General features: G+C 42.8%; 2 protein-coding genes across 5 annotated transcripts; one reads left to right on the top strand and one right to left on the bottom strand.

Moving 5' to 3' along the window:
• Positions 1–3,544: 3,544 nt before the first annotated feature.
• LOC124035587 (serine/threonine-protein kinase ULK3-like) lies at positions 3,545–14,500 on the bottom strand. 3 transcript variants are annotated; one of them, XM_046349090.1, is made up of 17 exons: positions 14,260–14,500; positions 13,898–14,039; positions 13,639–13,695; positions 13,247–13,367; positions 12,843–12,938; positions 12,354–12,497; positions 12,050–12,132; positions 11,497–11,652; positions 11,306–11,411; positions 11,073–11,113; positions 10,813–10,915; positions 10,356–10,420; positions 10,025–10,103; positions 8,969–9,009; positions 6,059–6,106; positions 5,862–5,925; positions 3,545–4,827 (listed from the first exon to the last, which is right to left on the bottom strand). In XM_046349090.1, exons 2-17 carry the CDS (start codon positions 13,994–13,996, stop codon positions 4,811–4,813), a joined length of 1,320 nt encoding a protein of 439 aa, XP_046205046.1. In that variant the 5' UTR covers positions 13,997–14,039; positions 14,260–14,500; the 3' UTR covers positions 3,545–4,810. The 3 variants fall into 3 exon arrangements, with proteins under 3 accessions (XP_046205046.1, XP_046205045.1, XP_046205047.1); XM_046349089.1 differs by having other exon boundaries at positions 13,555–13,695; positions 14,260–14,498; XM_046349091.1 differs by lacking the exon at positions 12,843–12,938 and having other exon boundaries at positions 13,555–13,695.
• LOC124035586 (threonine--tRNA ligase 1, cytoplasmic-like) lies at positions 13,638–27,725 on the top strand. 2 transcript variants are annotated; one of them, XM_046349088.1, is made up of 19 exons: positions 13,638–13,771; positions 15,505–15,594; positions 15,773–15,960; positions 16,208–16,331; positions 16,420–16,544; positions 16,696–16,813; positions 16,984–17,048; positions 19,498–19,576; positions 19,672–19,818; positions 21,308–21,406; positions 21,623–21,789; positions 22,421–22,583; positions 22,802–22,939; positions 23,075–23,152; positions 23,372–23,472; positions 23,812–23,916; positions 24,099–24,171; positions 26,620–26,734; positions 26,961–27,725. In XM_046349088.1, the coding sequence occupies exons 1-19, from the start codon at positions 13,742–13,744 to the stop codon at positions 27,107–27,109; spliced, it is 2,154 nt and encodes a 717-aa protein (XP_046205044.1). In that variant the 5' UTR covers positions 13,638–13,741; the 3' UTR covers positions 27,110–27,725. The 2 variants fall into 2 exon arrangements, with proteins under 2 accessions (XP_046205044.1, XP_046205043.1); XM_046349087.1 differs by lacking the exon at positions 13,638–13,771 and adding an exon at positions 14,787–15,148.
• Positions 27,726–27,795: the final 70 nt, after the last annotated feature.

Below are 27,795 nucleotides of genomic sequence, written 5' to 3'. Positions count from 1 at the left end.
TGTTGATCTTTGAAATGATACACTCGCATTTCTGGTAGTCCTGGCAATAGCAACTTTTACATGACAAGACAAAACAGGACCTCTCACTACTGTCTTCTCATATCATCCATCTTCTCTGGAATTTCTAAAAACATTTTAGAGACACGTATTTAGAACAGGGTTTTAGCATCTAATTGAATGCCTCTGGTGGCTTCTGAAAAGTAACTGTGTGACTGCTGTGTACCTTTCATAATACCAGCATTGTGTAATACTTTAGGGATCAGGCCCAGTGTAACTGAAACCCAAGCAGGAATGTTAAGTGTCTGGCTGCACAATACATCTTATTTGGAAGAGAAGGCCAGGACTCTCTGCTCTTTGACACATTTCAGGTTTAAGTTACTGCTTCCTTTGACACTGTCTTGGAAACTACCAGGTAAATTGTACCTAATTACTTGTGTGTAAATGGAACTTTCTGCGTCAGTGTTGAAAGGTCAGTCAAGACTCTTGAGAATGCAGGATTGTGCATTTGATCGTTTTGCCTTACAGTGCTTCTCAGTTCTCTTGGTCTTCAATGACCTTTTCAGAGAAATAACTATGGAAATATAGCACATTAATGAATGTATCATTTTTATAACACAGTGAGAATGCAATGGGTGTTTCTGTGTCTACCAATCTCCTAAATCCTGCTAATAACATTTTAGGTAGGTTAGTAGGTAAATATAAATCTTTGGCACAAATAGCTCATAGTAATAATTATTTATTTACAGGTCCTTAACAAACTGTATGGAAGTGTTATGTAATCTAAGTTTGAACGAGTCAAGATGTGGAATTTGAAGTCATGACAGGAAATCTGTTCAATTCATAGTTCCTTTGACAATAGACTGACCAAGTCATCCCCTTCCCATCTTCACCTAAATCAAATTTGATTGGTCACATGCACAGAATACAACGTGTAGACTTCACAGTGAAATGCTTACTTACGAGCAAGTATTTTGTTTAGAAAAGAATGTAATTCTCAACAGACTTTATATTTTTAAAAAGTGCATTTAGAAGCGGAAGGGAGGGAAAGGGATTCTGTATAGTTGAGACACTCCTAACTTGGCTCAACCAATCTGTCTAACCATCGCCATGCATCTCAAAGTTGTCCAACTCTAACTCACCCTCCTTCAAATCCCCCACTCAGCTTCTGGGAACAAAATCAAAACAAACAGAAGCAGGGGAGCCTTGGGGTGAGTGGGGGACGGCAGAGGGAGGATTTACAGAGGCTGCAGTGTGCTGGAGCCCATTTTCTAAATTATCTTTATTCAACGTTTCTTTGAAACAAACCCCTGCCTGCCCCCAGGTCTAGGAGAGGGGGTGACACAGGGATTTAGGGGAGAGTTTTGTCTCTCATCTGTACAATGTTCTATTCATGATATCAGTCTACCCACAGTGAATGGTTGATGTGTGTGTGTTTGGGGGTTGGTAAGTTGAGGGGTCTTTAGTTCCTTACGGATTAACCCCCCCTATAACTTTAGCTGATGTCAATACAGCTCCACCGTCGTCCCATTAGGAGTACCAACAGAGGCTGATAGAGACCCAGGAGAGGGGGAAAGGGTACAAGTGCTCATGATGGAGCTGAACTGAAATGGAGGCCAATTAAACCCACAATGCCACAGGGCTGTGGTTGGTTGGTAAGGGGGTCAGAGGGGTAAAAGGCATAGTGGTTGACTATTCAACATTCTCTTATAGAGTATACCTCCATCTCTACTGGTGCTCCTGCCAGTCCTCCACACGCCCAGCTACTCTGGACTACATTAGGGCTTCCTCGCCTTACGTTATGGAAATGGGCCAGCTGTGTCCTCAGGAGAGGGAACCAAATGGTGACTACATGGCCACGAGACAGCATTGGGCCTCCAACAGGCAGTGACAGACTCACCAAGACATCCATGAAACCTTACACTCAGACCACAATGTTATTTGACTAAGTTTTACATTTCAACCCGAACTACAAGTACAGTGCCTTCGGAAAAGTATTCAGACCACATTACTTTTTCCACATTTTGTTACGTTACAGCCTTATTCTAAAATGGATTAAATTGTTTTTTTCCTCATCAATCTACACACAATATCTCATATTGACAAAGCAATTTTTTTTAAATTGTTGGTAATTTATTAAAAATAGAAAACGGAAATATCACATTTACATAAGTTTTAAGATAATTTATTCAGTACTTTGTTGATGCACTTACGGCAGTGATTACAGCCTTGAGTCTTGGGTTTGACGATACAAGCTTGGCACCTCTGTGTTTGGGGAGTTTCTCCCATTGTTCTCTGCAGATCCTCTCAAGCTCTGTCAGGTTGTATGGGGAGTGTTGCTGCACAGCTATTTTCAGGTCTCTCCAGAAATGTTCGATCAGGTTCAAGTCCGGGCTCTGGCTGGACCACACAAGGACATTCAGAGACTTGTCCCGAAGCCACTCCTGCGTTGTTTTGGCTGTGTGCTTCGAGACGTTGTCCTGTTGGAAGGAACCTTCACCCCAGTCTGAGGTCCTAAGCGCTCATTCTGGAGCAGGATTTCATCAAGGATCTCTCTGTACTTTGCTCTGTTCATATTTGTCTCGATCCTGACTAGACTCCCAGTCGCTGCCTCTGAAAAACATCCCCACAGCACGATTCTGCCACCACCATGCTTCACTGTAGGAATGGTGACAGGTTTCCTCCAGACGTGACACTTGGCATTCAGGTCAAAGAGTTCAATCTTGGTTTAATCAGACCAGAGAATCTTGTTTATCATTGTCTGAGAGTCTTTATGTGCCTTTTGACCAGCTCCAAGCGGGCTGTCATGCGCCTTTTACTGAGGAGTGGCTTCCATCTGGCTACTCTACCATTCAGGTCTGATTGGTGGAGTGCTGCAGCGATGGTTGTCCTTCTGAAAGGTTCTCCCATCTCTACAGAGGAACTCTAGAGCTCTGTCAGAGTGACCATCAGGTTCTTGGTCACCTCCCTGACCAAGGCCCTTCTCCTCCGATTGCTCAGTTTGGCAGGGCGGCTAGCTCTAGGAAGGAGTCTTGGTGGTTCGAAACTTCTTCCATTTTAGAATGGAGGCCACTGTGTTCTTGGAGATTATCAAAGCTGCAGATTTTTTCCGGTACCCTTCCCCAGATCTGTGCCTTGACACAATCTTGTCTCGGAGCTCTATGAATTCCTTCGACCTCATAGCTTGGATTTTGCTCTGACATGCGCTGTCAACTGTGGGACCTTATCTAGACAGGTGTGTGCCTTTCCAAATAATGTCCAATCAATTAAATTTACCACAGGGTGACTCCAATCAAGTTGTAGAAACATCTCAAGGATGATCAATGGAAACAGGATGCACCTGAGCTCAATTGAGTCTCATAGCAAAGGGTCTGAATACATATGTAAATAAGCTATGTCTTTTTTTTTGTGTGTCCAAAATGTCTAAAAACCTGTTTTCACTGTCATTATGGGGTATTGTGTGTAGATTGCTGAGGATTTTTATTTAATCCATTTTTAGAATAAGGCTGTAACGTAACAAAATGTGGAAAAAATCAAGGGGTCTGAATCCTTTCCAAAGGCACTTTAATTTATGAATACAGGCCATAACAACACATTACATACCAATATTATTTCAATTGAATCAGCCTTTTACGGTAATAAATAATTTATAAAATCATACCCATACAAAATGTTTCAACAAAAACAATACACAATTGTCAGTTCTCAATTCGACAGACATTTCTTTCCAACCCCTTCCTTTTCAGTTACACCATTCCATTCCCTGATTAAACAGCAGATCGCCTCCTATGGTACAATATATTCACAAATACTGAAAGTTCCCTTGAAAGTAGATTCATGCACACAACCTGGCTCACTGAAATCAAACAGAAAGGAAAAGACCCACAACAGCAGTAACTGTTAACCTGTCACCAAATGTCCTTGGCAGGCTACTAAAGCAGGCTGAGTTGTGAAGCACGCCTTGACTTCACAGTTGCTACTGTATGCCTTCATCCTGACCGGTGCCAACCCAAAAGTAAATTAAAGTCTACAGAGTAAATAAGGCTGCAGCCGCACCTCTCCAGTTTTCCTCTCATAGTGGTAGAGGCTGCTCCATCAGCAGAGAGAGCGTGGTGAGACTGTGGTCAGGCCACAGAAAATGGATTTAGTTTGTTTGTGTGTGTGTGTGTGTGTGTGTGTGTGTGTGTGTGTCTGCGCACGCGCGTGTGTATGTGGGGCGACAGATGCCAGAAGAGCTTTCCCAAATATGAATGATACATTTTGATAACTCCCATCAGTTACAGACTACAAACTTGCTATGCTGGGTAGTCATTCTGAGTTCAAGTCGCCATCTATTGTGCAACTACAAGCATTTGAGACTCATTATTACTCTTATTCATCCTGCAACATAACACAACAACATGATACAGCACTAGTTTATCATGACAGTACAGTATTAGCATACAAGCTGTCCAGCCTTTCCATATGAATGGTTAGGCAGGGCTTTGAGGCTGAGCAGTGACTGGAGACTCTGACAGTCTTCTGTGTTGTGTTGGTGAGGGGGATGCAAGGCTGACAAGCCGCTAGTTGAAGTCCAGGCAGAGTAATAACAGGGTAGATTGATGCCATTGCCTCCATTTCCAGGCTTTCTCATGTTTGTTGGGAAACAACAGCCGTGCGATGATTGAGACTTACGAGTAGGGTGACGCGAGACTACTGAGGCCATGGCCAGAGAGACCTGAGGGATTCCTTAGCCTGACCCGTAGAGGTGCAGGAGGTCTGGTGCTCTGCAGGCACGATGGCCCCTCTCTCTGGTTCTTACTGCCAGGCTGGCTCACTGCACACAGCATGCTGAGGAGGGCGAGCATCGACAGACAGATGTGTTAGAGACTGCATTATCATCATATAGACATTGCTTACCTCAGTACTGATCTGTGAGTAGATTTCTGTTGAGTAATTAAGATTTTGAATGTATTCAATACACATGGCAATAAAAATGTATAATGGCTGTATTACTGTCCTGTATTATGGGATAAGCTCAGAGACTGAGGCTGTGTACCAAATGGCACCCTACATAGCTCACTACTTTTGACCGGGCTGAATGTATGGAATAGGGTGGAATTTAGGATACAGTTGAGAGCATTAGGCCTAGACTTTACTGCTTTGTTTGTAGTTAGCGTAGTAGTAGTAGTTTAAGGTCACCAGCCAGACAGTCTTGGGCATTGCTGTGACCCCTCCAGCTGGAGAGCTGCCAACATGACATGGCTGACTGTGGCCGCCGGTGTGTTAAAATAACAGCTACGTAACAAGCCATGTTTATGAAACCTGAATCTGTTCCAAATTCATTGAACCCCATTTGCACATAATTCCTCTGGAATTTCTAACTCGAAACAGGATATTGTCTGGCTCTACTATATTTCAACTAACTCCCTCCCTCGCAGCTAGTGTGCGTGTTGTCCATGTGTGTGCGTTGTGCATTTGTGAGTGTTATGCATGTGTGTGTGTGTGTAGTGACTGGGGGGAGTTCTTCTTCTTGGTTCGATCCAAGTCTCGCTTTCACAAGGTGGGTTTTATAAGAGGTCAGAGAGCAGAGCAGCCCAGCGCTATGCAAGACTGAGCTGAAATCAAAGATCCAGACGCTCCCACGGGGAGGCCAGCATGGTAAGAGAGCAGCTTGTGTTTAACTAGTGGAAAAACCTCCACTGAAGGGAAATTTCATTACAGGTGGCCATTTTTCACTTAACCCCTGGTATATCCCACTGACCTGTCTACATAGCTGCAAGCCCCTCTGCTGGGACGTTCTGTGATGCACACCCCTACACCAGCACGTACACAATATCTAAGGGGAAATGTGAATACTATGCTACCCTCACAGGGATACTCACAACTTCTCACAGATTCTAATAGAGGCTCTCTGTCCATTGAGACATCTTTTTGGGTCTCCAGCATCTGAAAGACACACAAAAGATGATACGACTCAAAATCATGGACCAAAATGTTTGCTTGGGATTAAACACACTGAGATACAAATACAAACCTACAGGGTTTATATCTACTAAAGTCAAGTCATTGCCATTCCTACCTTGATCTGTTCTTTGAGGTATTCAGCTCTGGTCATTAGGCTCTTGATCTGCAAAGTGAGAGGTGGTGTTAAGTATGTAATCCATCTACAGTCATCCACATTCTCCTTTCTATAACATCTGATGATGATGAGGGTAGACCAAGGTGGATGGCTTCCTATAATGACCCTTTAAAAGACAGATCTGTTGTGGTAGAATAATCATCCTGACCGAGACAGACTCCCAACATTTTATATCATATTAACCTCAGCACCAAGGCTGTAATACTATCAAATCACACCCAAAGTAAGATTACAGCTGTAATATTAATGTATTAACCTTTCAACTATTTCAAGGCTGGTGTTCTTACAGTTGAAGTCGGAAGTTTACATACAGTTTAGCCAAATACATTTAAACTAAGTTTTTCACAATTCCTGACATTCAATCCTCGTAAATATTCCCTGTCTTAGGTCAGTTAGGATCACCACTTTATTTTAAGAATGTGAAATGTCAGAATAATAGCAGAGAGAATTATTTATTTGAGCTTTTATTTCTTTCATCAAGTTTACATTGCCTTTAAATTGTTTAACTTGGTTCAAACGTTTCGGGTAGCCTTCCACAAGCTTCCCACAATAAGTTGGGTGAATTTTGGCCCATTCCTCCCGACAGAGCTGGTGTAACTGAGTCAGGTTTGTAGGCCTCCTTGCTCGCACACACTTTCAGTTCTGCCCACAAATTTTCTATAGGATTGAGGTCAGGGCTTTGTGATGGCCACTCCAACACCTTGACTTTGTTGTCCTTACGCCATTTTTCCACAACTTTGGAAGTATGCTTGGGGTCACTGTCCATTTGGAAGACCCATTTGCGACCAAGTTTTAACTTCCTGACTGATGTCTTGAGAAGTTGCTTCAATATATCCACATAATTTCCCTTCCTCATGAAGCCATCTATTTTGTGAAGTGCACCAGTCCCTCCTGCAGCAAAGCACCCCCACAACGTGTTCTTCGGCTTACAAGCCTCCCCTTTCTCCTCCAAACATGACGATGGTCATTATGGCGATACAGTTCTATTTCTTTCCCATCAGACCAGAGGACATTTCCCCAAAAAGTACAATCTTTGTCCCCATGTGCAATTGCAAACCATAGTCTGGCTTTTTTATGGCGGTTTTGGAGCAATGGCTTCTTCCTTGATGAGCGACCTTTCAGGTTATGTCGATAAAGGACTCATTTTACTGTGGATATAGATACTTTGTACCTGTTTCCTCCAGCATCTTTACAAGGTCCTTAGCTGTTGTTCTGGGATTGATTTGCACTTTTCGCACCAAAGTACGTTCATCTCTAGGAGACAGAACGCGTCTCCTTCCTGAGCGGTATGACGGCTGCATGGTGTTTAACTGGCGTACTATTGCTTGTAGAGATGAACATGGTACCTTCAGGCATTTGGAAATTGCTCCCAAGGATGAACCTGACTTGTGGAGGTCTACAATTGATTTTCCCATGATGTCAAGCAAAGAGGCACTGAGTTTGAAGGTAGGCCTTGAAATACATCCACGGGTACACCTCCAATTGACTCAAATGATGTCAATTAGCCTATCAGAAGCTTCTAAAGCCATTACATAATTTCCCAAGCTGTTTAAAGGCACAGTCAAATTAATGTATGTAAACTTCTGACCCACTGGAATTGTGATACAGTGAATTATAAGTGAAATAATCTGTCTGTAAACTATTGTTGGAAAAATGACTGGCGTCATGCACAAAGTAGATGTCCTAACTGACTTGCCAAAACTATAGTTTGTTAACAAGAAATTTGTGGAGTGGTTGAAAAATGAGTTTTAATGACTCCAACCTAAGTGTATGTAAACTTCCGACTTCAACTGTATATGATAAGCCCAGTCATTTTGAACTGGGAATTACAGCCCTGAGTTAAGAAAGGCTGAACTGTGCTCAAGAGATGAACCAACACACATGGAGACCATTCCTAGCTGCAGTCAGGGCTCTTTGTGTTCTCACACACATGCTTTCGATCTGCGGTCCTCCCCAGCATTCGATTATTACAGCCGCATCTGAATTTACTTAAACCAAGCGCCCATAAAACTTCAAATAGGGAGGTCTATGAGCCCAGCTTTAAATCTCTCTCCCTCTGGGGTTTGTTGTTGAAACATTGGTGTGTGTTGTTGACCTGGTTGCTTGCAAAACAAATGCTCAAAACATGAAAGAATAACTTTCCTTCACCACTGAATATTAATACAGTCAAACTAACTGAAGTAACTGTTGTAAGAGTATACCTCCCCAACTAAATGTCAAGGGAAAGGCTTCACCCCCTCACCTCACATTCTCACCTAAACCCTCTCATCCACCTCACCCCCAGTAACTCACCTAAACCCTCTCATCCACCTTACCTCCAGTAACTAACCTCACATTCTCACCTAAACCCTCTCATCCAACCTCACCTCCAGTAACTCACCTCACATTCTCACCTAAACCCTCTCATCCACCTCACCTCCAGTAACTCACCTAAACCCTCTCATCCACCTCACCCCCAGTAACTCACCTAAACCCTCTCATCCACCTCACCTCCAGTAACTAACCTCACATTCTCACCTAAACCCTCTCATCCACCTCACCTCCAGTAACTAACCTCACATTCTCACCTAAACCCTCTCATCCACCTCACCCCCAGTAACTCACCTAACATTCTCACCTAAACCCTCTCATGCACCTCACCCCCAGTAACTCACCTCACATTCTCACCTAAACCCTCTCATCCACCTCACCCCCAGTAACTCACCTCACATTCTCACCTAAACCCTCTCATCCACCTCACCTCCAGTAACTAACCTCACATTCTCACCTAAACCCTCATCCACCTCACCTCCAGTAACTCACCTAACATTCTCACCTAAACCCTCATCCACCTCACCCCCAGTAACTCACCTCACCATGGAGCAGCTCTCTCCGGCGCCCCTGGGCTTCAGCTGGAAGACAGACATAGAGGGGGAGGAGAGGGAGAAAGAGAAGGAAGGAGGGTGGGTGGAGGGAATAGAAAGAGATGGATCACTGCTCTCCCAATCACCATGTTTGCACAAGAGTGGGTAATTTACAGAGCCAGTTTGGTTGTGATAGCCCACTGAGGCTCAGGGGGAACCCTTGAAACTGAAGCAGCCTTTCTTCAATTAGCCTGCCTGAGGAGGAGGGGACAAATTCTCCAGCAGCAAGGCATTCTGGGAAGGGAACGTAATCAACCATAGGCTATAGTGACACAAAAGGGACAATGTTTTCTCCCACAATCCCCTTGGTCTCACTGACGTGCCACGGTCCCGATCCCCCTGATCCATCAGATGATTTATGACTCAAGCCGTTTCTTCTCTATTAAGACAGACAATAGTTTTTATTTGTTTCCAGTGTGTAATAACATTGAGAAATTAATTGTTGGGCTCTCAATGGAAACCAGATGGCAGCGAGCGGCTCTATACCACACACAGGGCGCTGGCACCAGGTCTCATCCACAGCTCAAAGCTACATCTGGCTCCAGAATCATCCCCATCCCGCCTGCCTGCCTCGCCTCCCTCCACCATTAGAACCATCTCCCAGATGAGGTTATGTAGAGTCAGGGCTAATAGAGACCAAGCCTGGAGGAGTCTAGTCCATATACAGACACTGAGCCAGAGCGTCGAGGAGAGGAGACCATTATGGGCCACCACTGCCACCATCTCTCTTTAATAACAATAACAGCCAGCCAAAGCTGAGGGCTGGAGACACAGCAGACACTCAGGGCAGGCTCTGCTGCAGTCTCTGATGTAATACCCTCTTAATTCTGGAGATTGAATTACTGTGTTACTCCCGGACTCCTTGCAGGGTTGTAAAATCACACCTGTGTTTATTAGAGTCCATGCAGCAGACACTGTATGTGGCATAGATGACTGACTCATTGTTTTCCCCATCTAAAGGACTAATATAGTCTATGTGGGATTTTCAGTGAGCTGACCTTACCTGCCAGGGCAAGCAGTAGTTCTCCCAGACTCTGCTGGTACAGAGCCAGTGTATCATGGTCCTCTATCCCATTCTCCTCCTGGAATGCAATACAAGTGTGTTATGAAAAGGGAAGACGTCCCACTATGGCATAGCAGTCCACTCTTAAGAAAGCCCCCAGATCCCATAGCTACAGCCTTCACTATAGCAGCAGCCTTCAATCCATCCTGCTGTAGACAGCATCTACAAGCCACTACCACCCTCCCACCTCTCTCACTCCTCTCTGGTAGTCTCCCCAGAGCTCCATCATCATGCCCTGCCCTGCTCATGATACCCAGTCCCCTCAGCTTACCATGGCGATGGCTGTAGATGCCAGCTCCAGAGCAGCCAGCACCCGTGGTTGGTCTCGGGACATCTCTGAGAGGGGGACAGACAGAGAGTAAGGGTTGGACCGGAGGCCTTCTCAGAACATCTCCTCTAGGTACTTCAATACCCAGTTACACTTGATAACGTGCTCCTTCTGGGTCTTATGAATGTGTTATCAAGTCCTTACGAATGTTCCCTTCAAATAAAGTAGGGTTTAAATTAGGTCCTCTATACAAGGGTCATGAAATATGGTATTCAAATCAAATCAAATTTTATTTGTCACATACACATGGTTAGCAGATGTTAATGCGAGTGTAGCGAAATGCTTGTGCTTCTAGTTCCGACAATGCAGTGATAACCAACAAGTAATATAACTAACAATTCCAAAACTACTGTCTTATACACAGTTCATGATGTAAAACGGGTAAAGTTAGCTGTATTACCTCTCAGGATGTCTCTGGTGGACTTGAACTGCTCAAAGCAGAGGCTGTTGTCTGCAGACACCAGAGCTTTCAGCTCCTCTGCCCTGGACACGTACTGACTAACCTGCAGGAACGGTTTATATTGCTGTCATTCACTTCATTCTATGATGTCATCCATAGCATGTGTTTTTCATCCATGCCATATGTTATTCAAATAATTTCAGTCCAGCCTTTGGGGTATGAAAATACAATAGACCAAATATACTTTGTGTACTCTGTACCTTTTGCCTAAGGGCATCTTTACGCAGTCTGTCTGTCTCATCTGGAAAGGGGAGAGAAGATACATTCCTTGACAGTTACCAATAGTGTTCTGATTATGTCATCTCCAGTTCTGTGAGCTTGTATCACTTTTCAGTTGATGTTGGACTGTGGTACGGAATTAGACATTATATAGATGAGAGACCTGAGAGAAGTTGTTATTGTGGCAGGTACAGGCTGTGCATGTTGCTCTTACAGTGAATGGCGGGGACAAAGTGCTCTAGTGAGCTGCAGTACAGAGACAGAGCAGCTGATCTATCCCCCTCCTGGTCCTTCTGAACAGCTTTCAGGACCAGATCCTTCTGCAAAAGGAGACAGACAGCGAGTCACACCAATACTCCTAACTCTCTCTCACACACCTGCATGCACCCGCACACACACACACACCGCTTTCCCCAGGCTCCCTGCGTTGGGCATGTGCTCGAGGTCCACCCAGGGGTGGGAGAAGAACTGAGTGAAGGTGAGGCGGGTGTCAGGGTCCCTGTCCAGCAGCCGCAGCAGTAAGTCCCTGCAGTTCCTGGACACTCTGGCCCCTGCAGGCAGCTGGGACACACAACATAACCAGAGGACCACAATGATTTTATAAGAAGTTGCAAAACATGTATTGTGTTATCCTTGATGATTTTAAATGCAGCGTATCCACTTGTGGCTGGAGTTATATATATACATTTTTTAAATGGTCTAATAAATTATTTCTATCTTCCAACTAATTACACTCTGTCCTGACCACTGGATTGAGGAGGAGACTGTAGTACCCACTCTGGCACAGGAGTGTCCCTTCCAACAAGAAAGCACTGTGAGATAAGATTTATTGAGCAAGTGTGCCACCCTGCGGTGGCAAATATACTCACAGGGGAAAGAATGATTCTTCTAACAGAAGTCACAGAATGAACAATCATTGCTACCACACATTTCTTTAGATAGATGTAACAGAGCTTACCTCGATGGGCTTGTCACTGCGGATCTTCTCCTCCAGTTCAGCATAGGATCTGGAGGCAAATGGTGCCCGGCCAAATAGTGTCTCTACATACAGAAGTAAGAACAACAAATAAATGATAAGAGTAAGTGAGAAAGCAATATAAACTTAAACCATCTTTGGCATTCAAAGCAGTAACATTTAAGTTTGATGTCACTAAGATGTCTGGTTTGTGCTTAAGAGAGCATAGAGTGTCCTTGAGGGGATAGTGTTCTATATAATTGCATGGAGAGAGGAGATAGTTATCCATTTAAATCTGTGCTCTTACCATACAGGATGACTCCCACAGACCAGAGGTCGACCCTGGAGTCATACTGCCTTCGACACACCATCTCAGGGGCCATGTAGAGAGGAGAGCCCCTCAGAGCACTCTGCTCATCCCACGGAGACATGTAACTCGCAAAGCCAAAATCTGACAACAGCATAGGGCAAAAATGTTTCAGTGCAAAGTGCACTAGACTAGCATCAGTTAAGACTGTGATAAACCTGGTAATACTTGTAGTAGCATTACAAAATCCTCTAATGCATGATTCAGTGGTGCAACTGTTGCATTCCATCATTTTAAACGTCCCAACTGAAAAGTGCAGAGACGGTGCCACCAATAACCTCTGGCATATTGGCACTGCTATGATTTCGCAACTATGATTCATTCCACAGTTCCATGGTGATGAAATGCAAGAGATTAATAAAGATAGAAATGTGACCATAAGGAATACTGTTTGTAAGTGTGATTGTGGCACTTGGCAGTGTGAGGTACCTGCTAGTTTAAGGACAGAACCACTGAGCAGAATGTTCTGGGGTTTCAGGTCCAGATGGGAGATGTTATGATTATGGAGAAACTGAAGAGCGCAGGCTGTTTTCAGACATATAACAAGATAAGAGGGAGTAAGAGAGAGAGAGTGCCTTATTGCTGTTGGTCCCACCATTTTTTGTTATATGTATACTTTGACAATGTAAGTAATTGAACTTGCCAAGTCAATAAAGTCTTCTGAATTGAATTGATTTCAGTGGGAGAGAGAGAAATAGAGAGAGATAGTGGGACAGAGAGAAAAAAGAGAGAGAGAGTGGGAGAGAGAGAGAACTGCTCAACATCATTCAATAGTGCTCTAAATAATGTAGGTTACTTATACCCAACGCACCACTGACTCTGGTGTGACTCACCTATCTGCTGCAGGAAGAGCCGAGCCACCCTCTCAGGTAGCAAGCGCCTACTGTGGATGAAACGGGACAGGTCCCCACCAGAACACCACTCCAGGATCAGATAGATGTTTTCACTGTCCCACTGACCAATGGCAGAGAACACAATTAGACTCAATTCACTCAGACAAGGATATGAAATGTAGCCTGCTGAGTCCCAGATCCGTTTGTGCTGTCTTGTCTGACAAGCAATGTGGGAGTCAGGTTAGCCTGTATGAAATGTACTTATATGAGTGGGGATGGGCTGATTAAATATTAAACTGATTGTAAACCTGGAAGTCCTTCAGCTGAACAATGTGAGGGTGGCGAACAGTTTTCAGGATCTCTATCTCAGTCAGCAGGTTCTCCATAGACACCTTGTTCAGAGTCTTCTTCCCAACCACCTTCACTGCCACCACCTCCCGGTTGTCCCCCTGCACACACAGATCCAGTAGACTGAACAATGATCTAGTCTGGGACATGACATCAGTTTGGAAGCCAGGCTACAGGGTCAGTCTCAAAATTCGTAATTTCTATTAAGGAAGTTGCTACTATTTACTTGTGTTGTTTATGCAAGTAGTTGTGCTTATAGGCTAGCTAGTAGCTAGCTAACTCGGTCTACAACGAATGGCGTACCTTTCTGTAAGCTTTGTAAACTGTCGCATAGGTGCCACTGCCCAGCCTCTCAGTGAGAATGAAATCAGCCAGTTTTGGTGGGGCGAAGCTCGAAGCCATGATGATGATGTTCACAGTTGCATCAAAGTTGCTGCAAAGTGCACTATAACATATATAGAGGAAGTTGGTCTCTTTCATTCAAATATACCTACAAAATAAATGCTTAACGTTACATCTGACCAGACTGAAGTGAAACAGGAACGACAACAATAATGGCTGTTGCAGCTAGGTGCTAGCTTGTACAGTACTACATAGCAATTGTTTTTGAACTCAGCTCGTCTTCTATACTTCTCAGAAATGTGTATATTTAGACAAATATTTACCGTAATTCATAAATACTACCGAATTTGCAGAATGATTCTTCTTCTTCACAGTTATATTGACAGACTACACCTATTGGTGTACAGGGTATTGACACCAAAAATATTTAAATTTCGGAAATCCTTCAGCTACATTCAAATCACATCCATACACACACTCCGGTGCCTGTGAGTTGCAGAATGATAGTTTACATTGCTAGCTAGCTCCACTGTGAGCGTGCTGTCATCGTCAGCTGATCAAAACACGTCGATGCTCCAAACCATGGCACATTGTTCTACTGCCCTCTACCGGTTTAATATTTAATACTCGGCCTTATCTGTAAAGGCAGTCCAGAGAAGACAATCTCACATTTATTGAAATAGTAATCAGTAATTGCTACAGTAAAACTCTTACTATGTATGTGGCTTTTACAATAGCAGCAACAAGCAGACATTAACTGACTGTTCTAAATGTGAAAGTTACAACACAAAACTAAAGCTCAAGAGGGCGCTATGACTCCATTCCCATTCTCTGTTGATGGCAGGAATACCCTATTCCCAGTTGCTGATGAAAGAGAATAGTAATTTAAAGATGGCGGAGTGCATGGCAGCACGTTTGACCGCGCAAGAGGAGCAGATAGAGCTCCTCACTCGGGAATTTAGCCTCCTACGAGACGGGCTAAATGGTGGTCCAGAGGTCGCCAGCATTATCGCCAGTTCTCCGGAGTTGGAGAGCTTATGGAGCGAGAATGAGAAGCTCAAATTTCGTCTCGTTCACCTCCGCCGGGGTCTCCAGGAAGAGCTCGCACTGGAGGGACAGGGCAAGGGGGGCACAAACAAAGGCCAGGAGAAGAAGACTGGGAAAGAACAACAACAGCCAAAGAACCGCAATTATGATAATAATAATAATAAGGTAGCTAGCTAACCACCTTAGTGCATGTACATTGTGTGGCTGTTGTATGTAGCCTGTAGCTTCCATGGCCACAGTCATAATTATGCCTAAACCCCGCCCATTTATACAATTTATCTTAACATTTTGATTTTAAACCTAACCACGTTGCCAACCTTTTGCCTAACCCTCCCCTGCCCCTGGTCTCGAAATTGGTTGACAGCTCTGTGTGTAGTCCCCTGAACATGCTTATGGAATATCATATGAATAGAAGACAGCAGATACTTATTGTGGTTTACACTAAGTGGAATGTCAATGACAATATTTGCATGTTTTTGCTCACCAATAAACCAAACTTTTGATTTTGCTCCTCTGTGCAGGCAGCAATCCATGAGACCAAACCTGTTGTTGATAAGAACAACAAGAAGGAGAAGCCTGAGAAGGCACAGGGAGGGTGCAGTGGCAGAGAGGTAATGATTAGGAACATTACCTCCCCAAAGGTTCAATATCCTTTACATCTATTCTAGAAGTCCCATGCATGCAATCAAGTGTTCCTTCAAAGTTGTGCAATATCCTTACCAATACCCAAATAATTCCCCCCAGCTTATTTCCCTAAGTTCCTATAAATCACCATGTTACTCTTTCCAGCTGAAACCGTGGCCTGGCTACATCTCGGACCGCATGCGGCTGTATGAGGAACTGAAAAAGGAGAGCGATGCCCTGCTGGCCAGGAGAGCAGCAGACAGCCAGCCCATCACTGTGGAGCTGCCAGATGGATGCAGGGTGGAGGGTCAGGCCTGGGTCACTACCCCCTACCAGCTGGCCTGTGGCATCAGGTGAGGGATCTGGAGCTTATCTTGGACCATGATATCCCTGTCCCATATCTTTTTTTGTGCTGTGCAGTCAACTCATATGGCCAGTGTCATGGCAAAAACGTCCATAGAAGTTGGCAGCATAGACAAATCTGGGATGAGGAGGATCATGATGTTACTGGGAGACATCAGTTGCACCCCTCTCTTTGCCATTGTTTGTAGCAACACATGAGAACTATGTGGTGATGGTGGTATATCGTATTTCTCTCAGTCAGGGCCTGGCTGACAATGCAGTGATTTCCCAGGTGAACGGGGACCTGTGGGACCTGGATAGACCTCTGGAGAAGAGCTGCTCACTGGAGATCCTGCGCTTTGACAATGACGATGCCCAGGCTGTGAGTATAATGTGCCCTCTGGGCTATCGTACTCTCTATAGTCTTTGTTCTTGGAGGTAGTAACAGATGTTTCCGCTCCTTGTTTCAGGTGTACTGGCACTCCAGTGCTCACATCCTTGGCGAGGCCATGGAGCGTTTCTATGGAGGTTGTCTGTGTTATGGACCACCCATTGAGAATGGCTTTTACTATGACATGTTCCTCGATGGACCCCAGTAAGCATCTATCATTGTTAAGAAAAAACAGGCTTCCAGTCTCCTTTGTAAAGTAATGAGCAGAAATGATACAGAGCTGGTGTAGTGAGTAGCCTATGACAGGTGTATTGTTACTGAGGGTTCTGTTTGACCTGTGTCCTGTCCTGGCCAGGGGTGTGTCGAGTACAGAGTTTGAGTACCTGGAGGCACTGTGCAAGTCTGTGGTGAAGGAGAAACAGCCCTTTGAGAGGCTGGAGGTCAGCAAGGAGACCCTACTGAAGATGTTCAAGGTGAGATGAGGACCTCTGCACTACATTGGCATCTCTCCACCCTCTGGTGAAAGATTGTAGCTCGATTATATAATGTGTTATAGAGGTTTCTTTTTCATTGGGGTTGTGAGTAGATCGGCAGCAATTGGTATTTATTTTTTTTCCTATCTGTTTTGTGTCCATATTTTCAGTACAACAAATTCAAGTGTCGCATTCTGAATGAGAAAGTCACCACACCCACTACAACAGTCTACAGGTAAGCAGCTCTTGATGTTTAGTTGTAAATCACTGAATATTATTTGGTGTACAGAAACTATTCAGAAGACTGGTTTAACATGTTGGTGAAGAACAAAAATAGGCCTGCACTCTGGTAAATTAACTTAAATTTAAATGTTTATTGCTGCACGAATGTTTCGGGTATGAGCCCTTCAGCGTGCAAGGCAATTAGCAATCAATGTCACACCAAGAAGACCACACAGGTGGCCATAATTATAAATTCAGCCAGTATTGGCCCAATCAAGAGATCCCAGCAGAGGGAGCTGTGGGGGTAACATGACAATCAAATAGAGATCTATAGACATGCAATACAAATACATGTCATTACCTACATTTTTAGCATATTTATAACCTACTACAAAAAAAAGAAAAAGACCATTCCTCATTAAAGGCCTGCTGGGGCAAGAGTGGCCAAGCTGTCTATCCAATATGTCTCTCATTGGAGAGGTAATTGATTTCTATCTCCTATCCTATGTGGTGCTTTCATCAATTCAATGCCCATATAAAGTAAGGCACTTAAGTTCATGATTATTGCTGTTGAAATTTCTGTCAACAGGTAATTATTTTTCCATCGTGGTTTCGAATGGAGCTCTTATGCTCACACATTGTCTTAAGTTCATGTTTGGTCTTACCCACAACATTAAAGTCACAGGAACACACTTAAGTAGATATACAACATATTTTGTGTTACATGCTATTCTACCTCAAACCTTTATCCTCCCACTCGAATGTGGATGGATAAGAGAGTTCCCTCTATTCATGGAATAACAGTGGACAGTTGTGACAAGGAAACTGCCATCAGGAATGATAGAGATGAAATGCAATGCTTTTTTTATTAGGCAAATCTGACCGTACTAAACTCCTGTACATTTGAGTCTCTTATAGCCAAACCTCGGGCGGAATTCAAACTAGAGGTCGACCGATTTAATCGGAATGGCCGATTTCAAGTTTTCATAACAATCGGAAATCAGTAATCAGTATTTTTGGGCATCGATTTGCCTATTTTTTTTTAATACCTTTTACCTAACTAGGCAAGTCAGTTAAGAACACATTCTTATTTTCAATGATAACCCACCGTTTATAGGCTAACTGCCTTGTTCAGGGGCAGAACGACAGATTTTCACCTTGTCAGCTCGGGGGATCCAATCTTGCAAACTTACAGTTAACAAGTCCAACGCAATAACGACCTGCCTCTCTCTCGTTGCACTCCACAAGGAGACTGCCTGGTACGCGAATGCAGTAAACCAAGGTAAGTTGCTAGCTAGCATTAAACTTATCTTGTAAAAAAAACAATCAATCATAATCACTAGTTAACTACACATGGTTGATATTGCTAGATATTATCTAGCGTGTCCTGCGTTGCATATAAGTATCTGACTGAGCGGTGGTAGGCAGAAGCAGGCACGTAAACATTCATTCAAACAGCACTTTCGTGCGTTTTGCCAGCAGCTCTTCGTTGTGCGTCAAGCATTGCGCTGTTTATGACTTCAAGCCTATCAACTCCCGAGATGAGGCTGGTGTAACGGAAGTGAAATGGCTAGCTAGTTAGCTCGCGCTAACTAGAGGGACGGAAGCTATACTGTTACACTGGAAATATTAAAGTGCCTGTAAGAACATCCAATAGTAAAAGGTTAATGAAATACAAATGTTATAGAGGGAAATAGGCATTATAGGACTATAATAACTACAACCTAAAACTTCTTACCTGGAACTATTGAAGACTCATGTTAAAAGGAACCACCAGCTTTCATATGTTCTCATGTTCTGAGCAAGGAACTGAAACGTTAGCTTTCTTACATAGCACATATTGCACTTTTACTTTCTTCTCCAACACTTTGTTTTTGCATTATTTAAACCAAATTGAACATGTTTCATTATTTATTTGAGGCTAAATTGAATTTATTGATGTATTATATTAAGTTAAAATAAGTGTTCATTCAGTATTGTTGTAATTGTCATTATTATAAATAAAATAAAAAATTGTCCGATTAATCGGTATCGGCTTTTTTGGTCATCCAATAATCGGTATCGGCGTTGAAAAATCTTAATCGGTCGACCTCTAATTCAAACGGCTTTACCAAAGCTAGGGTCGCTGCGTAATATATGCAAATGTCTATTAACCACTTCCTTGATCGATCTTGAAATGGGACTGAAGGTCAACACAAAATTTAAGAGGGAGGAGAGGGATTCCTTTTGACGTGGTTGCAATAATGCATTCCATTCAGTTTGTCTTACTTAACGGAATTGTCCAATAATTCTTCTTCATACCCTCTTGTTTTGAATCCTTCACATAAATCTTTGTAATGTACATCAAATTCTAAATCGGTCACAAATGTGCCTAATGCGAGGGATTTGTCTATAATATATTATGGAATTTGAAGACCCTCACTGGTCCATGCCCTGCTAAAATTAGTTTTCTACTGTTTTAGATGTGGGCCTCTGATTGACCTGTGTCGTGGGCCCCATGTAAGACACACAGGAAAGATTAAAGCCTTGAAGATCTACAAGGTATGTGATGCACACACAGACTACAATATCCAATCACTTCTTAAGGTGAAAAACAGTGTCGTAGTATCTCCACTCCATTCCTGTAATATTGACAGAACTCTTCTACGTACTGGGAGGGCCATTCAGACATGGAGACCCTTCAGCGTATCTACGGCATCTCCTTCCCAGACTCCAAGATGCTGAAAGAGTGGGAACGCTTTCAGGAGGAGGCTAGGAACAGAGACCATCGGAAGATTGGAAAGGTTAGTCCTCACTGTGGGGGGGTCACTTTGGGGGTTGACTGTGGAAAACAACAAGTTGGTTTAGGTGTTTTGGTTTTCTGAACACAGCCATTGAAATAGACCCTCAATTAATATAATGATATATTATGTTCATATATTCTGAACAAAAATATAAATGCAACATGCAACAATTTCAAAGTTATTGTTGAATTACATTTCATATAAGGAAATCGGTCAATTGAAATAAATGAATGATTCTCTAATCTATGGATTTCACATGACTGGGCAGGGGCGCAGCCATGGGTGTGACTGGGAGGGCAGAGGTCCACGAACTGGCCCATCCAATCAAATTATTTTTTCCCCCACAAAAGGGCTTCATTACAGACATACTTTTTGGGGATATTTTATTTCAACTCATGAAACATGGGACCAGCACTTTACATGTTGCGTTTTTATATTTTTGTTCAGTGTATTTTAGCGGTCACTTTTATCCAAAGTGAGTTAAAGAACTGTCAACATTGAAAGTGACAAATCACTCTAATTTACTCTGTATTTTACAAACGGACCTAAAGGTGACAGCAAGCTTCAGTTCGGCTGGTGGCTAGACCTTCGCTTGGAAAATGAGAAAATAGTGGAAATAGTACTGTTTGGCCATTTTGAGACTCTGTAGCCAGTATACACCTCCAAATTTTCAGAATGAATCTAAGAAAACGAAATAAATCTGTTATTAATTTTGACGTTTTTGCAGAGGAGATCTTGGTTGCGCAATTTTACATCTAACTAAGATGTTTTGGTGCAGTGTTTCTCAATAATTTTTTTTTTACATAAAAACGAGTCATCTCTAGTTGAATGACGACAGACTTTATTGAAGAATCCCTAAAGTTGACCACTCATGGACGAAGGGGCGTATACTTTGGCTTTCGAAGTTCGGCTGCCCTCGATAAAATGTTGTGTGCCTGAACAGCCGAAAAAACCCGTACCGAACTCCAAAACTAACACAAACATAATATCTGTGTGGATGCTTTAAGCTCTGTGTGCTTACTGTTGTTGCTTGGTTGTTCCTGTGGGCGGTGCTGTGTGTCTAACTGCATGATGTATCAGTGAGTCATACTATGTGAGCTCCAGCTGGTCCTCAGGCAGGCTGGATCTATCCTCCTTGCGGGAGACACAGATGGCAGCAGCCCCACAGCCTGGCCACAACTGATTACAACACTGATCTCTATATTAAACCATGGAGTCATTGCTGCTTTTATTTTCATTGTTGTTAGCCAGGGGGACAAAGTCTAAAGTAAATTTGAAACATGTTACTCCTATGATGGTGTGATCCTTTTCATTTAGAAGTTGACGGTTTAGAAGTAAAGGACATGTCTGTAGGTGTCGTTCATGGACAGATTTGCTGTCATTTGATTTAACATGTTCCCAACAGAGAGGAGGAGCTGCCTCACTATCTTTAACTGTCAATCTGTGAAGTCTTTAAGCTTCCTCTCTGTTTGTCTCTACTGTACAACAGGAGCAGGAACTGTTTTTTTTCCATGACCTGAGCCCTGGCAGCTGCTTCTTCCTCCCGCGTGGAGCCTACCTGTACAACACACTCACTGACTTCATCAGGGTAAGACGAGACCAACCAGCCTCAACCACCTACATCTAATCACAGCCAAAAGACAGAGAAGCAATCTGTCCATCTTCTGCCAATATACAACAATACCCACCTGTAGAATTCACAATTACAGCATGTTCATGGACTACTTTGATGCTTTGTAACTGAAAGAATGCTGAAGTTAAGTACCACTCAGTCTTGCTGTGATCTGGTGAATGTACTTTGCAGGAGGAATACTGTAGAAGAGGTTTCCAGGAGGTGGCCTCTCCTAACATCTATAACAGTAAGCTGTGGGAGACTTCAGGCCACTGGCAGCACTACAGCGACAACATGTTCTCCTTCCCAGTGGAGCAGGACGTCTTTGCACTGAAGCCCATGAACTGTCCTGGACACTGGTAGGTACATTCATTGGTTATTGGGACAATTTCCCGGACATGTGTCAAGCCTGGTCCTGGACAACAACAAAAACTCTGTGGCCTTGTGGTAAGTGTCCTCCCTGAGATTGGAAGGTTCAGTTTAATCTCCGGCCAAGTTATACCAAAAACTGTAAAAATGGGACCCAATGTGTCTGCTTGGAACTCAGCATTAGGAGATAAATTGGGGGTAAGGCCCCACCATAACTAGCGTCGTCTACATTGCGTGTACTTCTACATCAAGCTGCCTCAATATCGCAATATCTATCAGGGAAATATCCATGGCTATAATAGCTACAAACATTTAGTTACATTGATTTCTCCTGCAGAAACAGGAGATGCAAGGCTACTTGATTACTTACTAAACTAAAAACCATGCTCAATGGAGAATATCCACTGAAATGACTTTACTCCAAGACTAGACTTAACCTTTGTCTGGGAAAGGTGTTATGTTATTGGTTAATATGAAGGTATGATGGTTTATAAGGAAGGGACTATCCAAGCATTTATGTAACCTTAACTTCTCCCATTGCTTCAACTGCATATCTTCTCATCCATCACCCTCTTTTTCCGTCCACCTTCTCCTGGATCCTCCCATCCTCTTCTTTCTCAGTCTGATGTTCAGCCACAGACCTCGGTCATGGAGGGAGCTGCCTCTGAGACTGGCTGATTTCGGGGTGCTCCATAGGAATGAGCTATCAGGGACACTGACCGGCCTTACGAGGGTGCGCCGCTTCCAACAGGATGACGCTCACATCTTCTGCACCATGGAACAGGTAGGTGACCAGACCAGCTATAGCTATTGAAGAGGAACATCTTATTAAAGTAGCTTCGTACCAGGGTTGGGGTCAATTTCAAATCAGGAAGTAAATGGACATTTCTGTTCCAATTTTCATAATTGTTTTTAAAAATGGAATTGACCCCATCCCTGCTGGGTACTTAACCTCCTTGCCATTCAGATGACCCCTCTGTATTCCCTTTCTCTCTCCTGCAGATTGAGTCTGAGATGAAGGGCTGTCTGGACTTCCTCCGCTGTGTCTATGACGTCTTTGGCTTCTCTTTCCAGCTGCACCTTTCAACCCGTCCAGAGAAGTACCTAGGAGATATCACTGTCTGGAACCAGGCTGAGAAGGTACAATTAAACGTGTCCATAAAATATTCCTGAAATGTTTCATAAGGAAACACAATTTTAAAGAAAGAATGACTTGCATGAAATGACCCAGGATATACTTCAATTGTATGTTAATTGATTCCCTCTGTTTGAAAGCAACTGGAGAACAGCCTGAATGAGTTTGGGGAACCATGGAAACTAAACCCCGGAGACGGTGCTTTCTATGGACCCAAGGTTTGTATTACAGCACCTGATATTTCCTTGCTATACATTTTCTTCACCCCTGCAATGAAATAAGGTCTAGAATTCTCAGGAAATCAATGTAATTAAAGGTTTGTAGCTATTATAGCCATGGATATTTCCCTGGAAGATATTGCATCCCCCCTTCAATGAAATAAGGTCTAAAACTCTCAGGGAGGAAAACCATGTAATACTTTTGTTGTGCCATTTCAGATTGACATTAAGATCAAAGATGCTATTGGCCGGTATCATCAATGTGCAACCATTCAGCTGGACTTCCAGCTTCCTATCCGCTTTAACCTGACCTTTGTGGGGTGAGTGAGTCACCTAATCAAACTAGTCGTGACACAATGCTGAGTCTGTATCCTGTTATAGGAATCAAGTTTAGTCATTAATCCCTCCTTCAGTACGAGTTCCTACCTGAACTTTTGTACTAGACAGTTGATTTAAAAGTCCTTTTAAAGTTGGATTTTTAATTAGGTAGAGAACATTATGAAGCTGTAAATAACTGTATAAATTATATTCAAAAACATGTTTGACTGGTAAGACATCTTGATGAGACTAACTTGTACAAATAAGGTTAAATACGTAGTTATAATTGAGCATGAAGTGGTGCTGTGACTGATATTGATGTTGAATCCTGTGACATGCAGAAAGGATGGGGATGACAAAGCGAGACCGGTCATCATCCACCGGGCCATTCTGGGCTCTGTGGAGAGGATGATAGCCATCCTCACTGAGAACTACGCTGGGAAATGGTGAGTAGCAAAGAGGACCAATGAATTTGTTGAGTGTTACATAAGCTGCAATCATAGACTGGAAAATAAGTCATATAGATAGATAGATATAGATGTTTTTTCTGCTCTTAAATGTCTTCACTATGTGTGTGTATAGTGTTTTGATTTGCTACTTATCCAGCCATATTGTGTTTCTTCTCCAGGCCCCTCTGGCTGTCCCCACGTCAGGTGATGTTTGTACCTGTCAACCCTACCTGTGAAGAATATGCCAAGAGGGTAACCCTAGCCTTCTATTTCTCAAACTTGTCTTCCTTTCATATTTCTACAGTTTATGATCAGGGCCGGATTAAGAAATCATAGGCCCTCCCGCTTCCCGGCACACAATTTTCTGTAAACAAATCTGTGTACCAAGATGCAAGTTGAATGCGTGGTAAATTTAGTGTTGAAGAAAAAGCCTCTTTATAATAGTCATAATAACGTTTGTCATGTGGCGAAGGCTACAGTTGAGCAGAGGCGTTTTTAGGATTTCCACACAGTGACAACATTATTTTTTTTATCAGGGTCTGAAACAAATCTGCCTTTTACATGACAGAAGACAACTGAATCTTTTTTAATACCACACAAATGACCAAAATGAGTGGCTACTCTGACAAACTGAGATCATGCCGGTTTTGAATTCAAACAATAACCCAGGCCAATGAAGCGACACACAGATTGTATAATATTAGGAAGAAATAAATAAATAAAGTAGGCTTCTAAATAACATATCCAGTGACTCAACTAATGAAGATTAAACCATAAGCTACACACAGTGATTGGCTATTGCCATGACGAGCACATCGGCTATCTCAAGATGAGCTACTTTGAAAAACAGTGCTGCTGTTCGCAAACAATTAGGAGTTGAGAATAATTTATTTGTATTGGTTCCACAGATTAGTCTTCTCTTTTCAACAGTAGGCAAACTGTATGTTTTTCCAGCAATTGTATTTTGAAATCTGCAGAAGGCAAACCGACAGCTGCAACCAACCATAAAAATATAATCCATAGATGGCAGTTCCCATTAGTCAGAACTGGCGTCCATTGCTAGTGTACCCATGAGTTTAACAGTCAAATTGCCAGGGTAAGAGGTTATAAACCCCTTTGTATGGATTATATGTCTATGGCCACAATGCAAAAAGCTGTATATTTGGTGCGCATGCTGACCAAACTGCAGCCTTCCTGACTGTAGGCATACCGGTGAATACCAAAATAAAGGAAACACTTCAGTAAACAAGAGATTCGGTTTGGTTTGGGGTGCAGTTTCTTTTTCATGGTTTATGTCCACTTGTCAAATCTATGCCATGGTGCATTGAAGCTGTTCTGGCAGCTTATGGTGGCGCAACACACTTATTAAGACACTTTATGTTGGTGTTTCCTTTATTTTGGCAGATACCTGAATGTGCATGTGATAAAAATAAATCCTGTTATTTTAAAAAAACTATTGATCCTCTATGGCTGAATTATGCTCTGTGGTGTATTTTAAAACATTGAGAGCAGCTCCTGTGGTTGGATAAAGTATAATTTAAATTTAAAAAATAGGGGCGTGGACCAGTCAGTATCTGGTATGACCACCATTTGCCTCATCCAGTGCGACATCTCCTTTGCATAGAGTTAATCAGTCAGTTGATTGTGGCCTGTGGAATGTTGTCCCAGTCCTCTTCAATGGCTGTGCGAAGTTGCTGGATGTTGGCCGGAACTGGAACACTGTCGTACACGTAGATCCAGAGCATCTCAAACATGCTCAGTGGGTGAGTATGCAGGCCATGGAAAGCCTTTAGTCCCCAGCACAAGGTGGACCTGTGTAATGATCGTGCTGTTTAATCAGCTTCTGTCAGGTGGATCAATTATCTTGGCAAAGGATAAATACTAACAGGGATGTACAGAATTTGAGAAACTTTTTGTGCGTATGGAAAATGTCTTGATCTTTTATTTCAGCTCGTGAACATGGGACCAACACTTTTTATGTTGCGTTTGATATTTTTCTTCAGTGTAATATTATTATTTTTAAATGCCTCTTACAGGCTTGGGCCCAGCCCTGTCTCACCCAATTGACCAGTCACATTTATTTATGCAGTTACCCAATAAAGGCAGGGGCCCCCAGTTACCCACATGGGCCCCTTACCTCCTCTACTTCCCCGTCTGTCAGAGCGGCAGCAGCAGGCTGTCAACACTTATTGAGAGCGGGCTGATGAGTCCTATTGTGGTTGGCGGTTGTAGTAAATATATTTTTTAAATGATGCATGTATAATATACTCAGTATATTTTCTTTGTTTTTGTTAAAAAAAAATATTTGCCTTCTTTTTATTTTTTATTTTTATTTAACCAGGCAAGTCATTTAAGAACAAATTCTTATTTTCAATGACGGCCTAGGAACAGCGGGTTAACTGCCTGTTCAGGGGCGGAACGATAGATTTGTACCTTGTCAGCTCGGGGGTTTGAACTTGCAACCTTCCGGTTACTAGTCCAATGCTCTAACCACTAGGCTACCCTGCCGCCTTTGGGCCCCCCATGGGCCTGGGCCCAGGGGCTTCAGCGCCGGGAAGCCCCTGAATTAAGCTGGCCCTGTTCATGATGCTGCACATTCATCATTGTCTATCATTATATGAACCTGCATGTCTGTTGCCAGTTCCATTTGATCAGTTCATCTTTGTCATTTTTTTACTGAGTGGTAATTCTGTCCTTCAGATGTGTAAACAGTTTGTGGAGGCTGGATTCATGGCAGACGCTGATCTCGACTCCAGTTGCCTCTTAAACAAGAAGATCCGCAATGCCCAGTTAGCCCAGTACAACTTCATCCTGGGTAAGAAGGATTACTATAGTAGATTTTTTTTTTAGGCATTCATATATTCATGACTTTCACTATCACAATGTTTCCTAGTAAATCCCCTCAGATATTTTCAGATTTCCTTCAGCTGCCAAAAACATGATTTGTATTCATCACTACTGAAATGTTGTTGAAAATGCGAATGTGTTGTGATTTGGCAGTGTGGGGACTATGAGCTACTTTGTGCTTTGTGTCTTGGCAGTGGTCGGTGAGAAAGAGAAGCTGACTAACAGCGTGAACGTACGTACGAGGGACAACAAGGTTCATGGAGAGCTGTCTGTCTCTGAGGTGCTGGCTCGCCTGACCCTGTTGAAAGAGTCACGCTGCCGGAATGCTGAGGAGGAGTTCTGAGGAGAGAGAATTTTCTTTCACAAAAGAATAACAAATTCAAGAGGTCTGTGTTAGAAGTATAAACATGGAAAGGGGTAGATTAAATGTATTGATATGTTTGAAAATATAATATATTTTCTACTCACTCGACAGACCCTTTCTGTATCGTGGGTAGTTTAATATGAATGTTTTGATTGTCTAATCAATTTGAAAGAATAGTGCAGGAAGTGAGAAACGATATTGGGGATCATGTATTTGGTACAGTAGTGCAGGGTTTCCTAAACGTGTTTTTTTTGCCATAGCACCACACAACCAATTTATCAATTTATTTGAATCAGCTATTTGAATCAGCTGTGGCAAAAACCAAAACGTGCACTCATAGGGGGGCCCCAGCACCGAGTTTGGGAAACCCTGCAATAGTGTATGAAAGACCATGCAATAATCTATATATTTTTTTAACACTAATCTGAAGGATAGAATGTGGATGAAAGAAGATGTCATGATAATATTATTTATTGGGTTGTTGAAAGAAGGTTGCCATGTAAGCCAAATAACACTTTTGGGAAATATTAAATAAAATCATGATGTAGCTCTGTCCTCTTGTTGGATTGTATCTTGGAATAAAATACTGCCTCAACGTTTTGCCTCTCCTTCATTATCTTATTATTCATTGGAGATAAAAATTACTTTAATCATTCTTCATCTGA

Source organism: Oncorhynchus gorbuscha, linkage group LG05 (genome assembly GCF_021184085.1).
Source record: "Oncorhynchus gorbuscha isolate QuinsamMale2020 ecotype Even-year linkage group LG05, OgorEven_v1.0, whole genome shotgun sequence".
NCBI classification, from domain to species: Eukaryota; Metazoa; Chordata; class Actinopteri; order Salmoniformes; family Salmonidae; genus Oncorhynchus; species Oncorhynchus gorbuscha.
This window is presented reverse-complemented; position numbering and strand designations above follow the sequence as displayed.